At 38.8% G+C, this 14859-nt stretch overlaps 1 protein-coding gene across 3 annotated transcripts in view; it reads left to right on the forward strand.

Moving 5' to 3' along the window:
* Slc44a1 (solute carrier family 44 member 1) overlaps positions 1–14859 on the forward strand; it is a 158026-nt gene that overhangs the window by 82921 nt on the left and 60246 nt on the right. For all 3 annotated transcript variants that reach the window (XM_026786600.1, XM_005362191.3, XM_013351888.2), the window contains exons 5-7: positions 4337–4430; positions 11715–11884; positions 13737–13826. In XM_026786600.1, coding sequence (XP_026642401.1) covers positions 4337–4430; positions 11715–11884; positions 13737–13826 — 354 coding nt within the window. The remainder of the gene's footprint in view (positions 1–4336; positions 4431–11714; positions 11885–13736; positions 13827–14859) is intronic.

A 14859-nucleotide genomic window follows, 5' to 3' on the forward strand; every position in this document is an offset into this window, starting at 1 on the left:
CTGTAGACCAGGCTGGTCTCGAACTCACAGAGATCCGCCTGCCTCTGCCTCCCGAGTGCTGGGATTAAAGGCGTGCGCCACCATTGCCCGGCTTTGTACTGGATGCTTTACATAGTTTTCTAGCTCGATTTTAACAAGCAGCCTAGAACCAACCATCTCTTCTGTAAGTGACAGGTGGACCACACATCCTCAGTTGGTGCGAATATTTCACCAGGGACATTTATTATCATTCTTATTACTCTATTTTATAATATATATTCTGCCTTGCCTAACATAATAGCAAACTATGGCAGAGGTTTTTTTTTTCCTTGTTTGCATCTCATTTATAAATTTATAAAGCTATATACCATAGTATATAAAGTACTATAATTTAAAAGTGCTTCTCTGATATTCAATATTTCATATAATTCTGAAGGTTTTATGACCTGCTGTTTGGATCATAGACGGTTTTGAGGACAGCAGCATTGAATGGTGCTTTCAGAAGGATTATTGTTTTGCCATTAAAGACTTTAACAAATTATATGACATTTAGATAAAATTTACAGCTCGTGAATACTAATAAGCCTTTGGATTGTCATTGGCTATTAAGTTTACAGTCAGCATCAGATCATTGTGCTCTCCCTCCAGCCAGTAACATCATCATCGAAAGCACACACACAGTATAGATTGTTTTTTATATTGCGATGCAGAAGGTTGGACTTGATAATGTGCATGAATGAATACAGTGATCTGCAGATGATTTAATTGCTTCCAAGTCAGACACCAGGATGCTTGATCATTTAGAAGGGGGTGTGTGTTTACAGTTGATAATAAAATTTAAACTAATTCCTTCACTCCAATGGTTAATATTCATCAAATATGCACCAGAGATACACATGATAGTCCCATACTAAAGAAACCTATAATCCAATAGGATCAGACGTCTCGACCTCACAGCACCTGCAAGTCTCGAGTGTCGATATTAAAAATTTTCTTAGCAGATATTTACTGAGTACCTATCATGGTTGACAAGGTGGTACCAATGGCTAATTTCTAGGGATGGTGCTTCTTGGGGATTGTAAATATGTCCCCACATTTCATGGATTACTAGAGACTGAAATTGGAAAAGTGATTTTTATTTTGCCAGAATATAAATGCAGTGTTTTCCTAATTAGAAAAATGAAGGCAGTAGAATTTGATTTTTTTATAATGAAAACAGATCGACATATAAAAAAATTTTTTGCTTCAGTACCAATTTCTAAATCATTCTGAGGGGGTCTGTTTTTCATATTTTGATGCTTGTGAAGATTGCTGCAATGGAAAAAAAAGATACAATTTAGGCAAAAATAATACCAGCCCTCAAATTATTCCCTCTATGCTGTATCTTTAATTCAGGTGATTTGGGGCTTGGGACCATCGCTCCCACTGTAACAGTGCTGCCTGACACGGTTTGGCAGTGTTTGGACATTCTGGTTGTTGTAGGGAGAGGCCAAGGGTGCTGCAGATAAATCCTGCATCGTGTAGGACAGTCCTCTGTAACCAACATGCTGCTGCTGTTTGTTTTTAACTCTTTTGGCTCTTTGAGGGGCCCGCCACCCAACTCCCAAATATATCACAGACGGAGTCTCATTCTTCCATATAAATGCCCAGCTTTAGCTTGACTTGTTTCCAGCCAGCTTTTCTTAAATTGACCCATCTACTTTTTCCCTCTGGGCGTTTATCTTTCTTACTTGTGTAATCTTCCTTTCCTTTTACTTCCTGGCTGGCTGTGGCTGGGTGACTGGCCCCCAATGTCCCACTTATCTGTAACTTCTAGAGTGTAGTAATAGAACACACCTCATAGGATTGATATAACCAAAATGAACCGAAGAATAAATAATTGAATATTTTAAGACATTTGAAATATCATAGAAGTTAAACATTCTCGGAGGTGGGGATGATAGTAGGCGTTTACCATGATAAATGTTTGTGTGCCCTAGTTGGGCTCCTAAAATCGGTCATTTGGATAGCTTTTGAATAACGCTGGCTGAGTTGGATGGATTGCCTCTGGTGCGCTTTAGATTAACTGTTGTTTTTAGTTTTTGACTTTTCATTATTCATGTGTGGGGTTTTTTAAACCTGTTTTTGCATTTAAAAAGCCCTGTATGTCTGACTCCTTGGGTGTAAACCTCTTATGGTAGGCGTTGTTTATAATTCTGCTGTAAAAAAAAAAAAAATAAGAATCAGGTGCTGCTTTTTAAAATGTCCACTGAAAGTGCATCCATGAATAAGTAATGTGGAAAAAAAAAAGGACTGTAAAATGTTTGCATTGCTAGGTTTTCCCGGTGTTTGAGCCTTCCCCACCTCTCAGCTCTGTGCAGGAGGCAGTGGGCAGTTTCTTAGGATTAATTGTTGCTACTAACATATTATGAAGGACTTTTTTCAGAACAGGATCTGCTTAGCGTTGGCCCAAGTCCCAGCAGATGATTGGAGATAAAGCTGCTCTTCGTTCACTGAGCATTTTTCTGGGAAAGTGTCTATAAAATTGAGCCTTGTTGCACCTGGTGACCTCCCTCTCTCCGGGAAGGAGGGCACGGGAAGGGCAGAGACTGTGCTCATTGGATTCAGAGGAAGCAGGGTTTAGCAGCACAAGGGTCTTTACTTAGCCTTTCATGTTTTCCGTCTTGATCGCTGAAAGAAATGTTGGTGGCTAAGCTCAGGACGTCCATAGACACTTGGGTGCCCTGCACGTGTTAGCACAGCTGCTTTTTTTTTTTTAAACGAGTAGTTCTCAGTAGGACTTCTAGCTATTTTAGGATTAATCTCAAGTATTTGGCTGCTGTCATGTTTCCTTCAAAGCTGCTGTGAATAGAACTTGCTGGCATTAGCTCAAGACATGGCAGACTACACTTTCAGGGGAGTTATATACTTAATATTCCTTTTTATACACTCCCTGTCACCCCCAAATATTCAAGATCAAACTTAGAGTTTCAAATATGCAAGGTGAGCATTTTACCACCCAGCATGTCTTAACCCATGTGCCGTGTAACTTTAAAGAATCTTTAGAAACAGTTTTGCACTGTCCAGTTACTTATATTATCTTTGCATGAAATATATACTATTTATATTATGGTGAATGTATTATGATGACCCTCATATTTGAACATTTACCAGATAGTTTGCCGGTTTTAGATAGCATTGCTTCTGGAAATATGTTGCTTCCTGGAAATTTCCAACAATTTGTTTGATTGATGGAATAAGATAGAAGTTAAATAAACTCACTCCCAATTTTGTCCTTAACAAACCAGAATATATTTTTATATAATCCTCTCCATTTCCATATGATCAAGTGCCTTTTCCAAAAGTAGCCCTGCCTTTAGGTGGCCACTCTGACCTCACAACATATTTTGAGTTTTTTTCCGTAGTAGTATAAGCTCTCATTATCATTCATTGTACACGTGAAAGCTTTTCTGTTTGTATTAATAATAGAATATTTTGCTAACTTAGAAATCTGGTAGGGCTATCAGTTAATTGGATAATTTATGTGTATAATGCAGTAGGTTCTCTGCAGAACCGAAGCATCAGCCTGCTCGTCACACACTGCCGTCTAGTATTGGTGTATAACAGACCTTCCTATATTGGAGTCACTGTATCAAAAAACCTGCAGCTCAGTAACTTAGTGCATACTAAATTCAGTGGACTGTGTCATTCTGAATTTTCAGCATTATTTAGATAAGTGTAAGTCATATAATCAGAAAGCTCTTACTATAGCCGATCCAAAGTTGAATTTGAGCTATTATGTACTGTCTGGAAACTGGAGATCACTTACCAATTTATCAGTTTGTTCAGTGATTTATCGTTGGAAATGGCTCATGTCTTTTAAATAAGGAAATGATATCCCGCCTACATGCAGAATATTCAGTTTTCAGTAGTGGAAAATACATGAATCAGAGGCGGTCCTACAGTGGAGGGAGTACAGACTCTGTGGTGATAGTCAGGTGCCTAATTAATCCCAACCCTACCAATTGCCTGTTTTTAGCCTCTTTATCTTCTAGTTCATGAGTGGTGAGTGTCCTAATGCCCATTTTCTAGGCTTACAGTAACTGATAGATATGTCTCTGTCATCTGGCGCAGGACCTGATATGACAGTCAGTAAAGGTTTTAGTAATTAAAATTTGTACCTAAAATACATTAAATTATTGGTCATTTCAGAGAAAACTGTTAACATAAATGATTCATAGTAAAAATTAAATGGTTTTTACAGTGTTTATAATGACTGAAATAGGGAATGTTAGCGTTGACATCTAAAGCTAAGGAGAAATGGCGGAGACTTTGTTCAGACTGTTGCACCAGCTAACGTATGACTTTCTTCCAACAGGCTCAGCACTGTGTAACTACAGCATAAAGCCTTCTGAGTACACTCTGACTGCAAAATCTGCTGGGCATTGCCCCAAGCTCCCAGTCCCAGCCAGGTAAATCTAACCGCACAGTTCTTAGCTTCTAGCCCATGTTTTCATAGGGAAATCCACACTGCATTGTTCTGAGACAGCTGTCATTTGATGATGCCTGTTCCCGGGGCCATTGCTTTCATTACAAGATTCAAAGAGTAGGAAAAGATGTGACAACTTTTTTTTTTTTAAAATCTTTAAAAAATGTACTCACAAACAACTTCTCTTGTTCTCAGATATTTTGAATTTCTTTCAGGGGCTTTTTGATATTTTTATTTTCATTCCATAATCTTTTTAAGTATATAAAACTGCTGAATCATTGTCAGATCAGCAACAAATTTAGAAACCAATTCTCCCTGTCACTGTCGATGTTCTGAAGTTGATCCTATTAATACTTACTGAAATTATTTCTTATTTAGTTTGAATTTTAAAAGCACTTGAATGTTTATTCTCTACAGGTTGTTCAGGATATATTCTTCAGAGGTATTCTTAGTGTTAGGTTATTTGCCAGGTTTTATTCAAAATCTTTTTTTTTATTTATTTTTTATTGAGCTATATATTTTTCTCCACTCCCTTCCCTTCCTCCCTCTCCCCTTTTACCCTGTCCTATGTTCCCAATTTACTCAGGAGATCTTGTCTTTTTCTACTTCCCATGTAGATTAGATCCATGTATGTCTCTCTTAGGGTCCTCTTTGTTGTCTAGGTTTTATCCAAAATTTTACTTAGCAATCGTTTATTATTAAATACTAACTGCATGTAATAGACCAAAGATGCAGAAATGTTCTTTGGCAGTGGCTAGTAGTACTTAGAAGGAAAGTAAACATCAACACAATACATAGGGTTTTTTTTTTTTTAAGATACAAACACTCAAGCATTGTAGAGTATATTCTCAAAATTATGTACGTATGCATATGTTTAGATGTGTATATGTTTAGACATGCATACCCTTTGAAGTATCGATTTATCTTTCTAACAGTGTGACACAGGAAACCTCTAGAAAACGGAATAGAAGTCACTCGGTATATCACATTGGACTATCAAGTGAAAACGTAGAGATCTGAGAACACGAAAACAGATTGTGTTGACTTTAGAATTATGTAGGCTGTAGCTTGTGCTTTATTAACTTGAATTTTAAATTTGTTTTTTGCAAAGAGTGGAAAGGGCACAGCAGTCAGATTGATTTCTGGCTCCTTTAGGCTTGTCAAGTTGGTATTGAAAATCAAAATCTAAAGCCTGTAGGCATCAGAGTCAAGGGGCTGTTTTAGGAGAAACTTGGGAAGGATTTAAACATTACAGCCTTAAACCAGCCACTCAGTGGACAGCATTCACGGAAGGGAAGGGAAGCCTGTCAGGGCGGCCACAGCAATGAGGCAAAGGAGAGGCTTTGGATCCACTCATTCCTATAAAAACAGGCAGAGCTGGGCCTGGTGGTATGGGCCTGAAATCCCAGATACTTAAGAGGCTGAGGCAGGAGGATCGCAGATTGAAGACCTAAGCTAAGTAGCAGGTTTGAGGCTAACCTAGGCAACTTAGTCAAGCCTGTCTTGGAGATGTAGCTCTATAGCACAATGGAGAAGAGAAAAAGAATATTATATACTTATCTACCTAACTGCTAAAATTTGTTTTAAATGTATATTTTGAGTATTCTCTCTAGGCTAAAACATGTATTTTTAAAAACAATTGGAAAGTCCCGGGATTATGAATAAAGTTGTTTTGCTCCTACATAATTGTAGGTGGGTGGGGGTGTAGCTTATATCACAACCCTCTCCTTCCCCCCCCCCCCCCACACAACCTCTGATCCTACCATCTTGGGCAATTGCTGATCCTTGTTGTCTGTCTGTCTGTCTGTGTCTGTCTAACTATCTATCTATTTTAAAATTTAGACAGTCTCACTATGTAGCTCTGGCTGGTTTGAAACTCACTATGTAGACCTAGCTGGCCTCGAACCTAGAGAGATTCCCCTGCCTCTACCTTATAAGTGCTGGGATTAAAAGTGTGTCCCACAGTACTAGCCCCACTGCATACATGAGATGGGTGTCTGCAGAAGTCAGAAGAGCGTGTCGGACACCCTGGAACTGGAGCACTGATGTGCGTGTGGGACACTGAGCTCATGGGAAAGAGGGGAGAGTCTTGTAATTACTGACCCTTCTCTCCAGCCTCCTTTTACATCTCCTCACCCCGCCCAGGAACATAGCATCCTTTTAGGACAGAGCAGTATAAACTTTGAGCTCCAACAGGTTGTGGCTTCTAGACTTGAATTTGAAACACTCTGTTGGAAAATAGAGAAAGGACACGTCAGTCAGATTGATTTCCAGCTCTGTCAGTCTTATCAAGCTGCTTCTGCAAATCAAAATTGAAAATCTGTAGACGTGAAAGTAAAGGGACTGTTTTCAGTGATATTTAGTAAGAAAAACCTAGAATGTGTAGGTCTGAGTGACTTTGCCCCAATTATTGTTCTGTTTATCAGCTGGGGTAAGTCTCTTAACCTATATGTGAATCTAGTTGATCTGTGAATAAATGGAAATATTTGCAAAATTGTTTTAAGGCGTAAGATAATAGATATTAAATGTCCATTTTTATTCTTGTCTCCCAGCTTGGGAAGTATTATCATCTCTCCCTACTTCAAGAACCTTCCCTTTGCCCAGACCTTTCTGGGTGCCCAGAGACCTGTCCCTCCCTTAGCAAAAGCAGCTATGAACTCATTTGCAGTTAAAACAGTAAGAGCACATTAAAAGTCAGGTGGCCCAAGATCTTTGGTGCTTTAAAAGCAAGTGGCTAGACAAGGCAACAGTGTATCCAAATTTGTGCCTCTGTTGGTGGGGTGCCCAGTGGAGTGGCGATATGGGGAAGAGTCGCCCTATGTGCTTGCAGTTATTCCATACAGAGCAGTGACAGAACCCAGTTTCTCAGCTTGTTCCCTTATTTAGGTAACTCCTGATACCCAAAAGGTGGCTAGGTGCTGGGCAAGTAATAATGTAACAGTGACGTGAGAAATTAATAATCAAGAACAAGTATTGCCTATTCATATTTTCAAGGGGGAGATTGGTAGATGAATTAATTTTTACAAATAACTTACTATGTGCTGACCAACATATGGTCTCTGAAATGTATTATAGCACCGAACCCTCAACGAACCACTTACTATGGGCTGGCCAACATCCATTCTCTCGCATGTATTATATAACCCAACCCTCGCAAAACCTGTGCAGATTTTGCCCCTCATTTGTAGATGGGGAAAATGGAAGATGGAAGAACACGTAAATTACCCACGGCCACACAGTAATTGCTGAGTCAGAATTTGAGTCTAGATCATATAGGATCTCTGTGGCAGTTGTTGTTTCTATAGTATATAAAAGTGAAAGAAGGGAGAAAAATAGAACAAAGCGCACAAAGAGTACATTATATAACTGCTAGATTTTTTATTTATTTCCTGCTTTTTATATTCTCTGGGGAAATCTTTCCAGAATCCTTTAATATCGTTCTTTTCTCAAAAGGATAGCTAGAAATCATGTGTGGCTGTTTGTTTTTAGCTCGGGTTCTAAAATAGTTACAGAGAAGCTGATCCTTGCCTTCTCTCATGAAGGACATGGACCTAGGCTACTGAGAACGGTTTGTCATGCCCATGCCCCAGGGAGCATCTTCACTGTGACAGTTCGGACTCAAAGGGGAAGTAAGCAGTGAGTTTGCCAAGCTTTACCTTTGAGTGGCTAGTTTGTTTTTAAATCTTTAGAAGACTTGTTACAGATACATTTTGTTCTTGTTGACTGATGTTTCAGTAATGTGAAGTGTCTGGGCCTATTGGAGCCACAGTGGCCTCTTCAAGACGCATTAGCCTGTGGCTTTGAAAAAAGACAAACTTACTGTAAGGAAAATTCGTGATGTGTGTCCTCTTCATTATGGGCTAGACAGTAGCGCAGACATGTTCTCATATGCCATGTTCTCAGAAGTATGTGAAATGAGATGGTCCATTTTGAATTCATTATGTTAAATGGTAAAATATAATATAAGCATTTTGATATCAGAAGTACTCAAAAGAATTCTGTAAGAGGAAAATGAATGTCTTTTATTTAAGGATGACATTGTCAAAGAACAAATTTAATCAATAAAAAGTTTAAATAAACTAAACTTTTTTTTAAAAAAAAAGAGAAGAATTCAAAACTGCTATGGTGGCTTATAAATAGCTTATAAATAATTCCAGGCACTGGGGAACTTGAGACTGGAAGATTACTGTGAATTTGAGGCTAGCCTGAACTGCAGAGTGAGGCTAGCCTGAACTGCATCAGAAACCAAACAACAGCAATAAAATCATTGCAGAGGCCAGGAATTAGTTTAGTGGTCAAGTCCGTAGCATATGGCCCCGAGTTCCTTAGGAAAGGAGAAAGGGAGGAGAGGAAAGGAAGGAAGGAAAGAAGGGAGCAAGGGAATCGGGGGAAGGCAGGAAGGAAAAAGCAGACAGGGCAGGACAGGCAGGCAGATAGGCAGGTAGGTAAGGGATTCTAGTGCTTTTTACTGTGCAACTAAATATTTAACTTTTAATGGATCCATGCATTCTTTCCTGCTTACCTTTTTATTTTAGCTAAAATAGTAAATGTTTTTTACTATTAACTAGACAATGTGACTAACCGGTTTTTAGTATTTTTATACTTTTAAATTTAGAGATACCGGGTATTTTAAATTAATATACAGAAAATTGTAGGGTAAAAGGTTACTGTTATTATGCCCCAGTTCTTTGAGGGCTTCTCCAGAAGAACTCTTTGGAGTTGGTCAAGTGCCTTGAAAGGGAAAGTCCCACGCAGACCTCACTGACATTTCTTCCTAGCTAGAAGGATTGGGATTTTTCAAAGCACAGTCTTTCCCTTTTCAAGCTGATCTCTTAGTCCTTACTTCACAAGGAAGCAAACATGGACCACATCATCTGTGGGGCTCCTGGGAGTCAGAACCAGGTCTTGTGGACGAGCTCTTGGGTGACAGCGGTGATGCTGATGATCCGAAGTGACTTCCTGAACTGTGCTACCGTTCCAGCAAACGGAACAGAACTCAGAAAGACAGTGGCTTACGACTGCAGTGCCAGGGAATTGGGACTTTCATATCTGATAGGAAAAATCAGGAAGCAGGGCTAAGAAAATTAGTGGACACTATCAGTAAGAAAGAAGACCTTAAGATGTGTCCCTTTGAGGTTAAAGGTAGGGGCAGATGAGTTCAGCTGAAGCTAAGTTAGAGGTAGCAGGCCAGTATACACAGAGAGTAGACGACAGTACACATGGCTACAGAACAGAGAGCATTTGGGTTTTAAAGATGTGGAGCCAGCCTTGAGTTGTGTGTGTGTGTGTGTGTGTGTGTGTGTGTGTGTGTGTGTGTGTGTGTGTATAAAATTGGAAGTATGCTTAGACAGAGGTACTAAAACAGCATCTCTCTAGACATCAGGGAAAAAAACCTGTCAGTTATAACCAAATCAGCCTCCTTTGACTTTGAGATTTATAGCTAATCCATTTAAATTCTTGTAATGTCTCTAGCTAGATCCATTTCATTTAAAAGTATTGTGTAATTTGATACCTTTTTTTATCTTTAATGACATAATGTTTGTTCAAGAAACAATTGCTCAGAATGTTGGACCCTCCTACAATTAAAAAAAAAAAGCATTAGGTCTTTGGCATTGATTCTAGAGTGCTCATTTAATGCCATTTTAGAAGAATATACAAGACAGCTACATAGAGATGGTTTTTTAAAAGATGACTATCCCTGTTATATTGTTACATCATATTTCTGGATACAGTTTACTGAAATGTAACTAAGGTAAGGCTTCATCTTTAAAGTTACTTTGTTTCATAGAGTTTAGTAGTATGGATGATGTTGCTTCTTGCCATTAGTGTCCATTTACCAACATTTACAGTCCACTCATCCTGATTTCAAAAGAAAATAAAATTTTGAGGAAGGAAACAAAGGCAGTGTTTTGCTTCAGGCCAGTTATTGTTTTCCTAAGACTAGAAGCCTTCAAGTTTGATCCCGGCTGTGTAATCTTACCTCCAAGTAGACTAATATTTAAGAAGGAGAACAAACTTACAATACTTTAGTCCAGACCAGTATGTTATGAGACCCGCCCCCGTCTGATAATCAGTTCAAGCGGTGTGAGGTTTGTGTTACGATGGCCAAGTTTTAACTCAATTCACCCATGTGTATTTAGACATATGTATTTATATGTATGGGGTCTCCTGGAATCCTCACGTTTCCTGGTTCACAGTGTTGTCATCGGTTAGATGTGCATACGTATTATCATCTCAGGAGTTGAAGAAGATCCATGTTATTAGAAGCCAGCTTCAAGTCATGGCTAATACACACCTATGTTCTCTCACAAGTCACAGCTGTAGTCATGGAAGCTTGGATTAATTGTTGGCTGTGTTCCCTTGTTTAAACACATATACTCATTGTTTATGATATATGCCTATCCTATATATCACACGTGCCACATATGCAAATAAGTAATTATCCGGAATATTGTTGAGTAGTAGAGCAATTGTCCAGCATGCCCGAGGCCCTGGGTTCAATTCCAAGCACTGAAAAGGGAAAGAACACAGTGCAGAATTCCATGCCCCTAATAACTTGTGTAGTTCTCACTTTTTATTGTTTGTTCCCATATTTGTGTGTAATCCTTGATGCAGAGATATCACCATTATATTATATTATGTGTGATTTCCCCTTGTGTTTCTGTATTATAAACATTTCTATAGATTAGTTCTCATGGCTGTTTTAAGTTACTGTCTGTTAATGTCTTGGCATGCTTTTGTTTATATGTGGGTATATAAGCTTGCGCCCTAAACACCTTTATTAATATGAGGTTTCCTATGACGTTTTGAAAGAGGAAACATTCTATTAATGGTGGTCCATTTCACGTAAAAGCATGAGCGTATGTCTCCTTTTCAGTTGCTTTTGGCAAAAGTTCCTTTTCCATTCAAGGAAATGCATGCTTGTAAGCTTTGCCGTCTGCCTCTGGTAGATGTGCAGAGCGGAGGAGTCTCGCATGCTTGGTTTTGCTTTTGGTAGTTCTCCATGCGTATGTGTATGTGTGTATTTGTCCTCAGGGGTGGGGGAATGTCTTCGTTGGAGTATACACTCCACCCTCTTTGATAAGCTCTGGTAAGATTGGCATCCGTACGCATAGCCGTCATCTTCATAGTGCACAGCACTTAGCTCCCACGAGGAGGAGGGTGGAGTGTATTGCAGCCATATTCACCTTTCATTTGTGTGTTTGATGTGGCATTTATATTAAGTAGGAGTAATTTTTTTTCTGATTTTTTTTTCTTGTGTCACCAGTGCACCTATTCCATTCTTCCATCGCTGTGCTCCTGTGAACATTTCCTGCTATGCCAAGTTTGCAGAGGCCCTGATCACCTTTGTCAGTGACAATAGTGTCTTACACAGGCTGATTAGTGGAGTAATGACCAGCAAAGAAATTATATTGGGACTTTGCTTGTTATCACTAGGTAATTGTTTTTCTCATTATTAGCTGTTTCGTAGTACTACAGAAGGCTGCTCTGTCTTTAGCCAAAATATGCATACAACTGGGGATAACTGTAAAGTGCTTGACTTCCCATGGCCAGAATAACTGTTTCAGATTACATATAGTTATAAATATATACATAGAAGTATGTATATGTATATATCTGAAACTCATGTCGCTTCTATTTTCTTTCATTAAAGACTTGTTTCCCCAAACTTTGGTTACTAAATCATCATTGATTATCTTTAATGATAGCAAAAGGCTCCTTTTAATGATTTAGACATGATTCCAAAGGTATATTTATATATGAAAGAGGCTAAGTACTCTCTTATGTATTCTAAGAACATAGGTTGCTTTTGAAGTGTGTAATTTTATTTTTATTGCTATAGTTCATAGTATTACTGCCTTGCTGGGAAAACTAAGAAATCTCCACTTGTTAGCCACAGAATTAGTCAGTAATTAAATAATAAAATCAGTTTTATTTTCAAGATGAAAAAAGTTACCTATATTATTCTAAGTCTGTGCAAGGGCATATCAGATTTTGTACTTTTTATTGGGAGACGTAAGCTAGCGACCAAACTGTTTCATTGTATAAGTAAAATTAATATTTATGTATGTTTAGTAGCAGTTGTATTCATTGAGAAGGTACAGGCTTTATTTCCACCTTTCTTATCATTAGAGAGAGTAGATGCTTGACTCAAAGTAATACTGTCCTTATGAAATTCCTATTCTGTGATATTTGAGGGGCTCCGGTCTGGTTTTTCATCCCTATACATTTATTGTAAAAGTAGTACCTTAAAATTCCTGAGCTCAAACCTAACCATGTATTCAGCTTTGCAAATGACCTGAAGAAATATGATGACTTTATATAATAAACACTTGGTTTTCTGAAACAGTTGAATGCTTTAACCAAAAGCTATATACAAACTTGAAGATTCATAACACTAATGTGAATTCGACTTTTATTAGATTATCTTTCTTTTGAGGCATAAGAGTATAATATAAATTCAAGATATCTTTGTTCATTTGTTTGTGGAATGAGCCTTTAGGTTATTAAATATTTATAAAATATTTCAGAATTATTTTTCTTACACAAGGGTTAACTGTCCCCTTTTTCAACCATTTTAGTTATTATTTTGGCACACTAGGATTTAGGATTTAGTTTGGAATAGGTAAGGGAGCTGGCTAAGCAAATCAGCCTAATCTTTGCTCTTTTCTAAGGAAGAGCTTTGCAGGCAGTCGAGAAATGAGGTCAGGGGCATCTGGCCTTAGCAGGTTTAAGAATATTATACTGTATAGACTCAGACCCTCTCAGAGTTATAGAGTTAAATGTAAAATATTGAACAGTGTTAAAATGCCGTCTAGTCTGTTGAATTAGAGACGTTTGTCCTGAGACGATACAGGTTGGTCAGGGCAGTATAGCGCTAGCTGATTTCCCGCTGCCTGTTACAGTTTTGTTATTGTTGTTTTCGTTTTGTTCACCAACATGACATGTCATTCTCTGCACCTCCCACACTGGTGTGTGTTTGCATGCCCCATGTCTTCCTGCTGGCGACTCCACGGCAGCCTCGGCTACCATGGGATCACCCTGTGCATTTGCATGCGTTCTTTTCTGTAGTTTACAACCCACACAGTGAGGACCTTCGGCTTTCAGAGACGGGACTTTAGGCTGTGGGCCGTAATTGCAGAAGCAGCCCATTTCCTTTCTTGTCAAAATGGTGCTCGTGAACTAACAGCATCAAGCTATGCCTGTAGGAAAAGCAATAGTTGTCTTTCTCTTCATAGTTTCTTGTGTTTTCATCCGATATCCTTTGTGGTCTCTGTCTTCCTTGCAGTTCTATCCATGATTTTGATGGTGATTATCAGGTACATATCGAGAGTGCTCGTGTGGATCTTAACAATTCTGGTCATCCTGGGCTCACTGGGTAAGTGATTGTCTTCTTCTTTGTTTTCATTGTACCTAACTAATTTCATGGTAGTAAATCGAAATAAAAAGAAGAAAATGGAGTTTTTATTTGCCCGTGCTATTTCATCTCCAGAATGAGTGTTTATTTTTGCCTTGAGGGTGTCATAATTATATTCCCTTCCTCATTTCACTCCGGTTAGCACTTGAAGCACATACCCTTTTCTGTGCACGTGTCTGTGAATGCATGGCATTTAGTTAGCATTTCGAGCTCCAGTTGACTGTGTCTCTCAGTTTATGTCTGTAATCTGAATGGTGCGTTTGTTTCTGCTGCTGTCTCCTGCTTTTGTGTTTCCATTTCTCTAGCGTTTCCATATACACCATTTTCCCTGACAGTCTTCAATCATTGCCTTTGTATCTAATATATTTCTACTTCTGCACTTGGTAACCTGTGTTTGTTTATTTGTAGAATGCTGCTTGATCCTGTGATTGTTGACGGCAGAAATGATATGTTTTGCTTTTCCCTTGCTTCCCTAACTTCCTGCGCCACCTGGTCCCTCCCTTCAGCTCATTTGTGCTGGAGACCTTGTCAAATAATCCCAGCATTTACATTCAAGTTACTATTAAGTTTAAAATATTTCTGTCTACCATATCTTCAGAATTTATCTGCCCTTGTCTTGCAAAGCCCCTGCCTCACCTTTGCACCTAAGGTTAGGTTTCTTGGACTAGTCTTAGTTAGACCTACGGGTCCTGTATCCAAAAGCCTTTCTGAATTGGTAATTTGGTTCACCTTTGTATTAACTGAATTCAAATGATTTATTCATGAGGGACTTAATGGATTCTGTGTTTTCCTAGTTTTTGATTATCAAGTATTGTCTTTACCTTTGCATGTACAGTTTGGATTCGGCGGGCTGAACTGTGTAAGGCACAGAATGCCCTGAATGCATTGGATAGAACTGCGTTCAGGCACAAATGTTCCTTCAGGCCTGTGCACTGGATGGAGCTGTGTTCAGGCACAGATGTTCCTTCAGGCCTGTGCACTGGATGGAGCTGTG

Source organism: Microtus ochrogaster, linkage group LG5 (assembly GCF_000317375.1).
Source record: "Microtus ochrogaster isolate Prairie Vole_2 linkage group LG5, MicOch1.0, whole genome shotgun sequence".
NCBI classification, from domain to species: domain Eukaryota; kingdom Metazoa; phylum Chordata; class Mammalia; order Rodentia; family Cricetidae; genus Microtus; species Microtus ochrogaster.